Source organism: Neopelma chrysocephalum, unplaced genomic scaffold, assembly GCF_003984885.1.
Source record: "Neopelma chrysocephalum unplaced genomic scaffold, ASM398488v2 Primary Assembly neopelma1_147, whole genome shotgun sequence".
Taxonomy (NCBI): Eukaryota; Metazoa; Chordata; class Aves; order Passeriformes; family Pipridae; genus Neopelma; species Neopelma chrysocephalum.
The window spans coordinates 2815361-2831348 of NW_020897809.1; the positions used below are offsets into that span (position 1 = coordinate 2815361).

The 15988-nt window shown below is 46.1% G+C and overlaps 1 protein-coding gene across 1 annotated transcript in view; it reads right to left on the reverse strand.

Annotated features, from left to right (window-relative positions):
- Positions 1-7499: 7499 nt before the first annotated feature.
- Positions 7500-15988, reverse strand: part of POC1A (POC1 centriolar protein A) — a 41136-nt gene continuing 32647 nt past the window's right edge. The window contains exon 6 of the mRNA XM_027700673.1: positions 7500-7785. Within this exon, the coding sequence (XP_027556474.1) occupies positions 7687-7785 (99 nt within the window). The 3' untranslated portion in view covers positions 7500-7686. The remainder of the gene's footprint in view (positions 7786-15988) is intronic.

The window sequence follows — 15988 nt, forward strand, 5'->3', positions numbered from 1 at the left end:
CTACTCACTGCACTGCAGACAGACAGACAGACAGACAGACATGCTGGCTCCAACCACGGGGCCACAGTCCCTTTGTCACTCACTTGGCATTCTGGTACTTCTCCCAGTGTAACCCAGCAGCAGCAGCACTGCTGGGGTGCAGCACCTCTCCCAAAGCCTGGGACCTCATGACAGGGCCAGAGCAGCTCGTTGCAGGAGGAGGGGCAGCTGACCCTGCAGCTCTTTGATCCAGCCTGTGAACTGCTGGGGTGGATTAAGGAAAGAGGACTTTAGCTGACCTTCATTAGCTTTCTGCTGCTCCTTTCCCATCTTGCAAATTAGCAAAGTATTTGCATCTAAAAGGCAGTGGAGCAAACCCGCTAGGGCCAGGGCAGAGGCACTTGCAGAAGGGGGCAAAGGAGCTTTTCATTTAAGAGAGGGGAGGAAGAAAAAAACACACCTACTTTTCTGCCTACCGGGGCCAGGATGGAAAACCCAGATAACACAGATGAGACCTGGCTTTCCCCTCCCCTCCAGTGCCACAGCAGAGCCTGGCACAGGCCTGGCAAGATGACCACATGTGATTTCAAAGCTGCCTCCACAGCTTCAATAGGTGGGAGAACAGGAAGGAAAACAGCCCCCAATCACCACACCAATTTTCATTGCTATTAAATATAATCATCTCTGCTCCCTTTCATCTTTGCTTCTCCAAGTGCTGGCAACGAAGGCGGCCCAGAGTGAGGAGAGGCAGGAGTGGGGTAATTGCAGCAAAGAACGTGACCTCCAAACACACTGCTGAGCCACGGGGCAGGGAGTGCAGGGAAACCCACTGGCCACAGGGAAAACAACAGGCCCATTGCTACCAGAGGGTGGGAAAAGGGAAAGGGAGCAGAGAGAAAGACTCACTCAACTTCATTTCTTGAAGCAAAGCAACTGATTCCCGGTGCAGGGAGTGGCTCAGCACCGATCCCAAGCTCCAGACCCCACTCGAGCAAATTCCGCTGTGTTCAAATGTCCCTTTGGAAGTGGGCAGCAAGGCTGGCTCTCAGCACAGGCAAAGCAGGCAGTAGCCTGAGGCAGCAAATTGCCAGAGGTGGCAATATCACCCCAGGCATGCTGCAAGCTGGAGCCACAGCAGAGCTGGTGGCCATGGCCATGCCCTCACCACAGCTGCAAGGCCTCTGGAGCCATCTGAGCCTGCTCAACACCACCAACACAGACCCACTCAAGAGGTATCTGAAGAATTTTCACTGTCCTCTACAGCACAGAGCCTGGACCACACCTCCCCTCACCCACCTGGGCTGCCAAATTTAGAGCACCCTTATTCCTGCCCCTGCTTCACTGTGTGACCAGCAGGTACTAAAGCAAGAATTTCTGCTTCTGCCTCATCACCTGGGCTGCAGTTAAGGCATTTTCATGGACAATCCAGCCCTTTGTGCTCAGCTAAGCTCCTCTGCTGCTGTCTGACGCTGGGTTGATGTGAAAGGCTGTGCTAGTGGGTAGGTTTTCACTTTCTCCTCCAGCACACCTTGCTCCAGACATTTTGTGGCAAATGTTCCTTTTTAAGACCTATTGATTTCATAAATAATAGAGTAAAGGAAAGAAACACATCACACACAGGTCAAATAATCTCCCCGTTAGGAAACAAACAGGAGCTACAAAGTAAAAAATAACCCAGCAGGCGTGCATCTTTAAGGAGATCAAGTGGCATTAGGAGTTATTTGTTAATTAACTTAAGAGCACATAGACAGGGCCATATTCAAACAGGTCACCTTGGGGGGTCTTGCCCAACAAGCCTGCAGGCTTGAAGCCGGCCTTTCTCATTCTGGGAGCACTCAGCAGCTTCTGCAACAACTCAGAACTTCTGTCTCAGTTCTACTGCCCGGTGTTAATCAGAGACAAGTGCCAAAAGCCAAAATCTTCATCCCTAGCTCCTGCAGAAAGCTCTTATCTAATGAACCCTACACAATCAGAAGCTTCTTCAGCCACAGGCCTGTATCACAAGACTGACACAGAAATCAACACCTCCTGCCCCCAGGACGAAAAGAGCAACATCTTCTGAAGCAACCACAGCCTGGAAGAACAAAACAAAAAGGATATTCCTAGGCTTTCACAGAATGAAAACCATCTTGGTTAACCCTGGTTAGCACAAGGCTCCTGCCACATCACACAGACCAAGGGTAGCAGCAAGCAGGTAGAGCCTTTTTGTTTTGGCATCTACACGTGGCAGAGTAGATTCACACAAGGGGAAGAGCAATGACACCCTCATCTCCATGCCCAGACCATGCTGTGAGGGGGTTCTCCTCCTGGGAGCAATGCCCAGCACACTCCCAAGCTGGGAAGGCACGTAAGATCTGCCCATTTCAGCTGAGCAGCGAAGCCCTCCCTCCAGTTGGGAGATCTGCACACCAAAGCTCAGCTCTGGACTTCAGTGAAAGTGTGAGGGGGGAATCATTGCCAAGAGCAGCGGCCCCAGAGGGAAGTGAGGCCATGCAGGAGCTCCATCCAGGCAGCTACTTAGCTTAACCCTTTCAGTCACCAGCTGAAAGAACAGCTACACAGCAGCACACACTCCACACAGCCACAAGCTCTTGGAGTGAGCAGGACCAGCCTTTGCAGCACTTCTCACTGGAGATGTACAGAAAAATCCTTGTGCCACACAGAGCACCACCATATCCTCAGCTTGCCCGGTGTCTGGAAGGCAGCAGTGAGTTATTAACTGCATGGAAGATGCCTGCAGGGAGCAGAAACAGCAAAGGAGAACAAAGGTGACAGGTTTTTGGCGCTGGGTCACGGCACTGATTCAAGCCTAACATTTTTGTGACAACAAAACGGTGAATTTCCAGCTGTACTGCATTATCAGGGAGGAAGGGCTGGAGGGCTGGAGTGAGTATAAAGGAATCTAAAGGTGGTCACTGGGGAAAGACTTCCTTGCAGATGGCAAATCCATGGCCCCAAGCAGTGGTCACCTGGACTGTCTCAGCTGCAGCTCAGCAGAAAACGAGTCACCCTATGCTAGAACGTCCCCAGGTGTCCATGAGGCTCATCCCTCACCAGAAACCAGCCCACAGCACCCTCTCCCAACAGGCTGCTATAAGCATGTCCCCCCCACCTTTCCTCAGAAGTGATACCAGGTAGCTTCCAACCCCATCTGAAGCCTGAGGTGACAGCCACCACTTGTGCCATGCAGTACACCTTCACCAGCAGCACTGTCTGCTGTGCTACAAGGAGACAGGGAGAAAGTAAGGGATGCCAGGGACCTGTGTCCTGGAAGCCCATCTCCCTCTTCCCTGACACACTACATTCAAATCTCTGACGAGCTCTTCTTTCACAGAACCTGTACCTCGATAGAGTAAGTAATTTATAGATGTCTCCCCTGACAAGGAGAACAGGGGACTGAAGAGACATGTCTGCCTGCAATGACAGTTCTGTTGCAGAACTACAAATAGATCCCAGCTTTCCCTGAGACACACATAAAACTTCCTACAGCACGGGAAATCCAGGTCAAATACACAGACGAGTATCAATAAGAGAATCTTCTTTCCCATCGTATTTCCTTCCCAAAACTACAGGTGATCAGGTCATGCCACTTGAGAAGCACTTGCAGACCAACCATTTCTAAAAGCAAGAGAAGAACTGCAGCCCTGCTCTCACGTCAGAGTGACAAACCTTTGCAAAACGATTCGCTTCCCTCCCCTCCTACTCAAGAGTTTCAAAAAACATTTCGTTCAAAAGCAGCTCTTTAAAGAGGTTATATAATAAGTGATTTGTACCACGAGGCTGGCTAGTTTTAGCCCAGCTACTTAGATCATAGTTGGATTTTATTTTCTAGTTGGCTGGCAGACTCGCATCCAGTGACAGCCCCGCGGGCAGAGGATGCTCCCGGCCATCGCACTTCCCGGCCAGGACCGTCGGTACCACAGTGCTCTGCTGGTTTTGCCTATTCAGTAATGAGCTCTGCTGTTGTATCTGTCCAATTCCAGCTCCCAGACAGGAAGGAAAGTGGGTAGTGCTTGAAGATTCTGACTTTTTCACAGATCGTGGTTATGTTTAACATGCTCCAGGCTCATAGCAGCCAAAAAGCCATTTGCAGCAGCACCGGGCTCCCCAGGGGCCAATCTCGGCACAAAGAACCCTTGCTGAAAGTTTAGTGAGGTCATACGTCTGGCAAATGTAATGGCAACAAATTAAACTACTTTTTTAAGAACTTGGCTTCCATCGTGCCTTGGAGATCCAAAACAAAATCCTTAACTCTTCGTAGCCTCCCCCTGCACAAAGCTCCCCACAAGTGGTTTTCAGGGCAGGGTATGTCCTCATGCAGTGCAGAGGCCATGGCAGCCCGAGTACAAACAAGTGCTCCTCCTCACTTGGCTGTTTTACTGCTCCCTGAGTTAAGAGCTTCACAAATTGGACACTGCAGATGTGCCCAAGTCAACAAAAAAAAGAAAAGATAATGATTATAAAAATAAAAGTGGATTTAACCCACTCTGGAGGCTATTCTCTCCCCAGTGCTCAAAAACCATGGTGCTTAGTGGATAAAGCATGAAGCCTCAGGACAAGACAGGCAATAGGATTTGGGCTCCTCAAATATTTTCTTTTTTTTTTTTTTGAGATTATTGCTCAGTGTTTAAGCACAAGGATTAAACACTGCCTGCCTCTCAAGCAATAACCACCCCATAGAAGTGCTGGTACATTTTAAGTCCTGATATCCTACTCCAGGTAAGAGGCTGCAAGGGGGGGAAATGAAGAGGGTGCAAGTTGCTGAGATTCAGGACAAGGAAGTGCTTGAGGTAGATAGTACTGTCAGAAGTAATTCCTTTCAGATTACCTTTCTTGCCACCTACATTGTACAGAGGTTGTTAGGGTGGGTATGGGAAGTCAGGAGGAGAGGGAATCCGAATTACCTGTACAACAATATTGAACAAGAAGTTGAGCCCAGAAAAGCAACTTTCCCAAAGTGCTGGTTTTGGCAGGGGTAAGGTTAATTCTTTTTCCCAGTAGCTAGTATGGGCCTGCTCTGGAATTGTGCTGGAAACAGCATTGGTGACTCAGGGATGCTTTAGTTGTTGCTGAGCAGTGCCTACACAGAGTGCTTGTCACTCCACCAGGGAGGAGGCACAAGGAGCTGGGAGGGGACACAGCCAGGACAGCTGTCCCCAGCTGACCCAAGGGGGTCAGCAAACAAATCTAGGGAAAGAAGGAGAAAAGGGGGGACATTCAGAGTGACGATATTTGTCTTCACAAGTCACTGCTATGGATGATGGAGCCCTGCTGTCTTGGGGATGGCTGAACACCTGCCTGCCCATGGGGAGTGGTGAATTAATTCCTTGTTCTGCTTTGCTTGTGCATGTGGAATTTGCTTTACCTGTTCAACTGTCTTCATCCTAACCCACAAGTTCTCACTTTTACCCTTCTGCTTCTCTCCCCCATCCCACTATGAGGGAGTGAGTGAGGGGCTGTGTGGGGATTAGTTGCTGGCTGGGGTTAAGCCACAGCACCCTACATCCCTCTGGCTTGCTCTAAGCACCTAAGCATTTCATCTGTTTTAGAAGCCCAATTAAGTCTTTCAAATGGATTCACTCAGAACATCTGAAAAGAAAAAGGCATCTGTACCAACTGCATCCAGAAGTGGCACCTCTGGGCACACATCGAGTGTGTCATTTGTGTTGCCATCCTCTCTAAAATACCAGATACAAACTGCTTCTGTGGTCTCTAAGACATTAGAAAATATACATTAAAGGGATGCAAAGGCTATTTTTGAAGCTAAGCTTAAAAACTGATGCTGGAATGCTTAAACTTTCGTATCCTGTTCTTATCTCCATCCCAAAGGCCAGTCCACAACACCGAGGATCAAGCTGAAAGTTTAGGCTCTTGCATCTGACCTTTGTCATCGCTTCAGTAGCAGCAGATCAGGACAGAAACTGCCTTTTCCCAGCAATGAATTGGCCACATATACCTTTGAGTCCCCCCCTCCCCACCCATCCCTATCACCATATAAACTCATTTCAATGAAAATTATGTCAGTCTCAGCAGAAAGCCACTGAAAGCTTACAGCAAGAGCACAGAATATCACCAGTGAATTGATTCCATTAGAGCAATCTAAGGGAAAAAAAATGATTTATCAGACTAAGAGCTTGGAAACAGAAAACAAAGTCTGTGGCAGAGCAGAGAAACTCATCATCAACCAAGCATGGAAATGAGAAAGCTCTCAGCCTCCTGCAAATGAAATATTGTGATAAAGCCAGCCAGGGGTTCTTAGAGATGTACAAAATACTGTGAGGGAAAGAGACCAGAAGCTTCCTAGTGCCAGCAGGGAAACACGAGCAGCTTCACCCAGGTGGGACGAGGAGCATTAACACTGTTGAGACACTGTACCAGCCAACACAGCCCGCAACAGAAACAGATGCAAACCCAAAAACCAACCCAAAAGCAAAACCACACAGGCTGGCCTTAAAAATCAGCTAAGCCCCATGTGAAGTAAGGATGGCAGCCAGTCCTCAGGCAAGAGTCTGGAGTGCCCACAGCACGTGGAGATTGGCTCTGGCAGGTGTGCAAGGCTGGCAAGCAGTGGTGGCATGAGGGACCACCAAGGGCAGGGACTGAGGCAGACCAGGCTGAGGAGCCTGATCTGACAGTGTGAGGAGGGTTACATTAACCCCAAGCTTCTCGAGTTCCTGCGGCTCATTTCTCCAGGAATGTGGGTCACAGTTTATTGCAAGAAAGCAGACTTCCAGTGTGTATTAACAGAAGAGGTGTTGGAGAACAGGATCTCCCAGAAGTCCAAATTCTTGTGCAGCTACATGCTGAACACCTGCTAAAGCCCCAAAAAAGTCAGGAGCAATGAGGGGAGGAGGGTGCCAGTGATGAGCTACTCAACTGTGAAAACATCTGCAAAATGACCAAAAATTAAAGGCAGTCCAGTATGAGAAGAGGGGGAGTTCCACGATGGAGAAAACATTCCACTATTTGGTTGCCTTGCTCTCCCCTTACCCTGCCTTTAATTTAAGAAGCAGACAAAGATGAAGCAAAATCCACTTGGAACCCCCCTGCATCTGACACACCAGGGCCTCTCTTCCAGCCTCAAGCAATTGTTTTTCGTACACTGCACAAGGGAGCAGGCTAAACCCCACCATTGGGTTTAATCACCTCTGCACAAACACCATCCAGGGTCTCAACTGCTCTTTGTCAGATTTGCCAGGTACCACCTGGGACTTGGCTGAGACAGGTGCCAGTTGAGTCCCCCTCATCTGTTTTTTATGGTTCTAGAACAGAGGTGAGCTACCACTGCCCAAAATACCCTGAGAGGACTTTGCTTGTCACCTACAGCCAGCACACACCTCAGCAACAAGCCTAATACAGCCTGTGCCAGGCATTTGGCAACTCCAAGATGCTTTAACACTTCAAAACAGACTTAGCAGCACCAGAGGTGGGAGGGGGGCGACCTTCCTGGTTAGTACTCAGTCCACACGCCAGCTGCTGTACCTCTGGAAAGCACAAGAGATCACAACTGTTATCCACGCTTATGAATAAAATATTCCTTTTATTTTAGTAAAGTAACAAAGCTATTTACAGATACAATAACTATACATTTCAATTGAAAAATAGATTGTGCTCAAAATTGTTAAAGCAAGTCACACGCAGTCTGTTGGAAACACAAACAACCTTAAACCTCCCAATGCTTTCAGCTCCCGACTTCTCTCAGGAAATTCAGTTCGTTTTGTTCTGAATGATTTTCTGCTGATTCTCAAGACATTCCTTCAGCTTGTCTTCAGTGAGTGTCAGCCTCTGCTCCAAGATGGAAACTGTCTGCAAAACAAAGAGAAAGTTGCTGTTGAGCTGCTCACAAAGCCACGTTACACACTGTACTCTGAGTGAGCAATGAAATGCTAAATTCACAGGAACATTTCGAGGTATTTCAGGGCTGGAACTCCAGTGTCAACATTTTAGCAGGGCAGAGGACCACAGGACTTCAGAGAGGAGCAACAGAAGATGCTGGGCACAAAGCTCTCCTGCAGACACCACCGAGCACCCATTTCAGCACTCGGTGCTTTCAGATGGGGCTCTGCATTTCCTTTCATGGACAGGTTCTGTCCTTCCACATTCATGAGACACCAGACACTCCTCTGCTAACGAGATACACAGATTTTAAACAGTCTAGCCCAGTTTTAGTTCTGATTTTATTTACCTCTCAGCTTCCAACTCTTTCCTCCCTTCCCTGAATGCTGTGGGGTTTGCTGTTATTAAAACACTCAAAACTTTCTGGACAAACACAATGAGAGGCAAGAAAACCCTCCCAGCATAAGGGAGTGCAGCAGGTGGTGGAAGGGAACTGAAACTCCAAGTAGCAGTATCTACTTCAACATAATGCCCACATTTCTTTGTGTAATCCAGTTACCCCACAAAGGATTGTTCTCTCTCTCTCCTCGAGCTGAAGTCATCGTGTACAGGATGCAAAGGAAGAACATTTTAACCACGTGGCAATAAAAGCTTCTGCTGAAAACCTTTTATTGATCACTCTGAGATAATCAGGGGCCCCAGCTATGCACAACCACTTTCAGCTTCCAAAGACACCAGAATGGCTGATAATGGGCGGTGATGATTTAATGCTTTAATATCCATAAACTTATCAGCAACAATCAATAGCTTCACATTTTGGGCATTTTTACTGCATAAATAACATCCTCTGTTAAAAACAAAGGATGTTCAGAACCTTGGGCTTTAATAAAGTAATTCAAATAAACTTGGACAACCGCTGTTTGTATAGCAGTTATACATAGAAAGCCTTTTAATAGCGCATTTCGTAAGCACATCTCTAAGTGCCTGACAAAAGCAAGCAGGTCTCATTATCCCCATTTTACAGCTGGGGAAGCGAAAGCACAAAGAGAGGAAATAGCTTGGCTAAGGCCACTTGAGACTATGAAAAGTCTCCTGTAAAATGATTTGGGGAATGAGACAAATAGTGGGGGAGAAAACAGACGTAGTGAAAACAACAGCAGACACTAAGGCAAAGCCATCTTGATCAACAAAGTCAGGAAGGGCTGTGCATCACAGCATTTACCATAATGCACCTTTTTTTTCTCCCCAAGCATAGTTCAAAGCTTATTTCTAACATATTTCTCATTTCTGACCTGTGGCAAGGCAGAAGAGCACTGCTGCAGCTGTAGAAAACGTCACCTGAAAGAATGAACCCTGCATTGCCCAAATATTCCATGGGCTGCAGCACAAGCTGCATTTAAGTTTTTTTCCTCCTCTATTGCCACCCCTCTGAGGCACAAGAACTGCAGTACACAGAGAACCAGAAGAAATGTTGTGGAGCCAGCAGGTAACATCTCAGGTGCCCTCCCACCTATTCAAGGAGAGAGGACTTAACCTTTTTCACATCCACCCATGCCATTGCCTAGTGACTGTCTTAAAGATCAGGAGCAAAGCCACTGATGGCAGAACACAGCAGGCTGAATGTCTACCAGGGGCTTACAGCAAAGATTTTATCCTTCAAGCAACCACACAGAGAATGAAAAGCAGTAGGGATCCTGGCTTTTCCATTTAAAAAATGAACTAGTAACTCAACACTCTGTTAAAAAGAGGGGGAATGAAACATTGCATTAAATTTCCTTTAGAAAGATAATCACCTGAATTAACATCCTGGCCACACTGCCCTGCTAGAAGCAATGCCCAGATTACTCGTGGTTCCTCTGTTCCATGATTTACTGCCACCATGATCCCGTCAATACGAGTTAAGAGCTGTTACAGGCAGCACCGTCAGACTGAGCACAAGTGAGGCAGACCTCAGAAAGTGTTGGATTTGTGAGAAAGCTGTAAGGAAAATGTTTATTAGAATGGAAACTGCATGTAAGTATAAGCAGAAGACTTGCAGTAAGTATTTTTTGGAAACTAAATGTGGAAAAGCAGCAGTCAGAAATGAAATCCAGGAAGTCCTAAGTAGGAATCGATGACTACAGTCCATTTAGAGTTGGATATATGATGCCCAAAATAGACAGGGCATCTGACATCCTAGGAAGGTAAAGGAAAGCACAAACATATACTGCCCAGCTGCTATTAGTGCTACATTGTAACTTGCACAGAAAAGAAAAGCTCCTTTATTAGAAGCTGAGAGTTTTACAATATTTCCATGTTGCTATTTATAAAGCGAGTCCTTCTTGGGAGGCAAATGAAACTGTACCCATTCAACTCCTGCCTGCTTTTGCCATGGCTTTCCAAAGATAACGAACCAACAATTAAGCCACGGAGGAAAGCACTGTCAGCCAGATTCAGTGAGGAGTCACTGGAGCCAGGTCTGCACTCCGTGGCAGGATCTGGGCTTCCTGTTGTGTCAGGAGCACAGTACGTGTCTCCATTACGCACCAGGGAGTAAATGCTGGATAATTTATTGAAGTCCTGCCTCAACTTGGCAGAAGACTAACAGCTCAGGCTTAACGAGAAAAAAAGATCAACCTATTTATTTTTTTAAGGAGTATTTCTGACATTACAGTAATGTACTGAGCATTGCTACAGACACCAGGACAGAATATGGAATTTTTCACAGAAAAGAAAATTTAAATCACTTCTACCAACACTTCCTGCAACATTTGTCTTCATTTATCTTCACAGACTTAGCATAGAAAAAAACCTGCTCTTCTCTTTGGAACATTAATGGGAAAGTATGTAGACAGAAAAAAGTTGCCTCCTATTTACTTTCTAAATTCTGGGGAATATTCAGCTCCACCTTCCCCCAGGACACCTAATCTGAGGCACCCAGCAGTCACGCTTGCCTACCTGATGACAAGCCCCCTGTGCTCTTCCTCCATGTTATTCTTACTCCCTCAACCCAAATAACAGTGATCTGTGACGCAGTTCCAAGATGCTTTCATCGGTATCTATTCCTTAGCCCCTCTTAAACATGCCCCTCTCTGATTAAGCAGCAGAGACAGTTTGAGAACCACCAGCCTCAGGGTTGAAGCTTTTGCAGCGGCCCCGCAGGGGCTCTTGAGGAGGACAGATAAGGGGAAGCAGGTGCTAATTGAATGCCAAAAGAAACCAGTTCTACCAGCGCCAAAGAAAACTTGGAAACAGAGTTAAGGGAGCAGAGGTCGACAGCAACCCTCTGGAGCAGCGGTGGGAGTCCCTGCCGGGAGAGATCCACCTAGACAGACGGCTGCTATTAGCTAAAGCAGGACTTAACCTGAAGCTGGGGGCAGGCAGGCAAGGGCACAGAAGGGTGGAATAACGAAGGCTCAGCTCATCACACTAAGGGACGAGCTCTGCAAGCTCAAAGGTGCAGCTCCTGCCCCGCAAGCAGCACAGGAGCTTTTCAAAGCGCCACTCGCACCGGCTCTAATTAGCCACTTAATAGCTTAGGGACAGAACACTGCTCTGACTGATCACCAGGAATTGGAGACCTCCCCCAAAAAAGTATTCATACAACAGTTACTCAGATCGGGTAACAACAGCTTGGCTGACCTACAAGGGACACGATCCTGAACAGTATTTGTGCTCTTGGCTCTGCACAGGCTCAATATCACACTTGCACTTCTATTCCTGTTTATTCATAACAGAAAATCCCTCTTTCCATTGATCCTCAAAGGAGGCAGAAGTAGTTTTCTAGCTTTACTTACATAAAAAGTTCCTCAAAAGTTTGCTCCACCAGTTTTTCTAAGCATATGCTGAAAAGATTTTGCAGAGCACTAACATATTAAACAACCCAAGAAAAGCATTACTTCTGCCTCTTCGGATTTTTGTTTCCCATCTGACATGTTAATTTATGAAGACAGCATTTTCTTTTCAGTTTATAAAAAAATGCACCTGCAAAAGAACACTCCACAAATGCAGAAGTTTCCAAGTTTTCGTGCCCACAGTTTCCCCACTCCACTGTATGGGTACAAGGAAAAACTTAGGGATGGATGCCTTGCAAGAGGTACAATGAAGAGCACAGATGGCCCATGGATTTACAAGAGTGAAACTTGCCAAGTTTGACCTGGAGCGGAGGCTTAAGAGCTCTGTCCTCTGTACCAGCACGGTCAATGCTGGTTTGTTTTCAAGACTTACACACCCTGCTATAACTTCTTATGGTTCTCCCTAAAAATGGTCATTTCAGACCCACTTCATTCCCAAACATGGCCAGGAAGTACAAGTAAACTGCACCATGAAAATGCTGCTTTAGCATCCAAGGGTGCCTCCTTGGCAAGTGCTAATGAGTGGGTTCAGAGGTACCTGCAGGGCACAAACTCCTGCACAGCACTGAGGCGGCCCCTTGGTTCTGTACTGGAAAGTAAAAACAGTCTTACAAAAAAGGAAAACAGATGCCAACCTGCCAATACACCAGTTAAACTGAGGAATATCAACAAGAAGAGGCCCCCATTATAGCACGTGAATCACTAAAATGTTCCCCCAACATCTGCTAAATACAACCCTGAGCATATATCCAGTCCTGTGCAGAATCAGGAACTAGCAAACATCCAGGTAAGCTCCAGGTAAGTTCCAGCTTTGGAAGCCTTCTCTAAACTAATGCAATGAGTCAAATAAACCACCGCAGGAAGGGTTAGTCCTAAACCTGCCTTTTACCAAAAATAAAAAAGTTAACTCCTTCCACTAACCATGGTTTGGTGTTTTAAACTCCAGCTGCAAGATGAAAGGCTCATGGGAGAACTTGTGCAGCAAAGGTTCAAGCATGAACCTGTCTGGCAAGCAGCAGCTTCTCTTCCTACCATACTAAGTTTTGCCCTGACATGCTGTCGGTGTCCTTTCCACCTCAGCCACTGCACTCGTGACCCCCAGCAGACCCCTCCTAGTACTACACACACCTAAAGAGAGTTGGGCTGCCCTCCTCATGGGAAATTCGTATCTTAACAGATTTCAGATGGGACCCAAACCAGACACTGATGTTCAACACACTCTGAAGCACTCTCAGCAAGAGCTGGCAGTTTAGACCAGCAGAGGAAATAAGCCCCATCTCAGTATAACAAGGTATGAAGTTTTCACAGCTACTAACACCTAACGTAGCAAAAGGCTCTTCACACACCAGGACCTGCCTTACTCCAGTGGTCAAAGCCTTAATCTCAGAGATCAAATATACACTTAAGGTAGGTTTTGGTTTAAAATAAAAAAGTGGGATGATTTCTAACAGAAATGACAGCTCCTCATGAGCTCAGAGTAAAACAAGAACTGCTACCCCAGACATTTTAAATAAGGTCTGTGGCTCCTCACCATCTCAACAGCTTTGAATGCAAAGCTAAGGTGAATTCTCACAAAGCCTATTTGCATAGAATATTTCACACCGGGATGAGTTATGGACATGCTTCAAATTCCCCAAACTTGTATGATTGTTCCTACAACACACATAGCTTCAGTGTGGCTGGACAGGAACATCTCAGTCAGTGCTGCTGTACAGCTGTGGGTCAGGAGGTCCCACAGACCCCTCAACACAGGTTTTGCACATTTATGGAAGGTTGTAGTCCCACCAGCTCTCCTGAGCCAGCAGTCAGACATGTGCTACTCAGGATACTTGAAAAGTAAAGAATTTTTTACATTTAGCAACCCAAAGCACTACAAGAAGGAAACAGTCATAAAATTCAAAATCAGTATTGCTCAGCTAACTTCCTCTTCTGATTATTACAATGAGACTGGTGAGGCACTGCAACAGGCTGTCCAGAGAAGCTGTGGTTGCCCCATCCCTGGAAGTGTTCAGTGCCTGGTAGGATGAGGCTTTGAACAAGCCAACCCGGCAGCAGGGTTGGAAATACATGATTTTTAGGGTCCCTTCCAACTCAAACCATTCTATCAAGCTCAGCTGCCATCTCTTCTTCCACCTCCCAGTACACTTTCTGAAGCTACTTGAATTCAGTTTACCAACCCTTTCACTAAATTATAGGATTAACTTTGGTGTAATGCACAAATCTACTCCTGTGGGAGACAGTACAGCAACAAGTGATCGCTTGTGGTGCTCACTGTGCTTTTTACAGTAAGAAAATCATACAAGTGAACCCGAAAATTCTAGTTCCATCAAGTATTTGCCAGACCAAGCAGCATGGTCAGCACCAGTATCATAGTGACCTCAGGGACCCCAGGGGACAGAAAAGGATGTCCTTTGTATTAAATCAACCCCAGCCACGAAGACAGTGAGCCACAGGTCTGCCAGTGTCTCCCACACAGGGTGGGGACACAAGGCACACAAGCCCTCTGCACCTGAGCCTTTCAATTCACTGTCCTCTTACTGACACTGTTTCATCACCCATTGCTGTTGCTTTAGTCTTGACAGTCGATCAGCCAAAGCTAAACTGGTGGCACTTGCATCAGATCCTGCAAGTTTCTGGAAGGGAATGGCTGATGGCTTCTGGGCAGCTTCCTTGGTGCAGAGCTCCCAGACCTCTGGGGCTAGACCAGCACAGCAAAAGGAGTCAGGAGACTTCCAGTTGCACCCCAGTATAAAACACAGCGAGTTATGATGAGCTACATCAAAACATCCAGGCATGTTCCATGACAGCAACTGCTCAATACAGAGGTTAGAACCCCAAATGACTAAAGGTCTTCCCCAACCACAAAGACTTCAAAGCCTTCCCATATCCGTCCCCTGCCTCTGAAAGAATGCAAATCACTCACCTAAATGAACCCAGCTGCCGGTATCCAATGGCTGAATAACAATTTATATTAATCTTCAAAGTCTGCTTGTGAAAACAAATTGTGGGAGGTGTTTAGTGTTCTTTCCCATTGAAGGAAAATGGAAGGTGAAGGTCCTGTGAACATCCAGGGAAATGATCACTTCTGAAAAGCCAGCCTTCAGACATTGTTCTGCTAATACAGAAATATCCCTAGGAGTGCACTTTAATTTAGGCAGTCTAAGGAACAAGAAAAATGTATTTGCATCAAGATTTTATAACAAGTATATTTAGGAAGTATATTTCACAAAAATAAAAGGAGCTCTGCTGAATTACACAGAGGACTGGCAACAAGCAGGGCACTTCATTTGTTCTGAGTGAGAGATCAAAGCTACTGAATATCCAAGAGATGGGTCTGACTCATAAGAAATAGCCTCTCTGTCCTCTAAATTAAGATTTAAAAAGCAAGCTCATTTAACATTTCACGGGTTTTTCAGATGGGAACTTTTTTTTTAATGTTTCAAACCTTTTCTTTTGGAATAAAAACTCCCTGCAGTTTTTCTCCTGTGTATTGGGTTCACCTATAATCCATGGGTGTTCAGGTCTTGAGAGCAACACAGAAACCAAGACATTTGTGCAAAGCAAAAGTAGAAGCACTTATGAAACGCCCCCCCCCCATCTTTCTTCTTGACTTGTAACTACTTGAAGTCACAAAAGCATATATTTTACTAAAGCAGTTGCTTAATTTACAGTCAATGCCTCTCAGAAGAGAGGGGCCACATTCATTCCTCACCAACACAAGCTATGGAGGCCACATCTCAAAAAAAGGAATAAAAATTTGATTTTACTCACTTTCATTACAAGCGCTGCTTGTAATGTGCTTACACACAAACATTTCCAGTTTTAATTAAAAAGCAACTCACTTAAGTCCCAGTCTTTTTCATGCTAAAAAACCCTCATTTAAAACAATTTTTCTCCCCCCCTCTGCCTGCAGTCTTTTCTGGAGTGCAATAATCCTTTAATCTCACATGAGCTAGACTGTCCTTCGGTTCAGGCTTTGGATTATTTTACAGATTTATCAAGTCTTCTCCATTTCACTGCGTTGTTTTCTCCCAGCTTCAACGCAAGATTAGTTTGGGGAAGCATATAAAGCCATTTCCTGTGGGTGGATTATCGCAGCTATTTATGAATTTTTATGCTAACCTGGTTCTGAACTCTCCGTTTGGAGAAGATATCTCCCTTCCCACATAAAACCAGCAGCTTTTGCCTCAGTGCCTGCTGCCCACCAGATCAACAGAGTGAACACAGCAGCTGGAGGTGTTTGAAGTGAGGACAAGAATATATAAATTCTTTGAAGATGATCATTGCAAATGCAAGTTTTCCACTGCAGCCAACATGGTTACTCACAGATGATCTTTCAG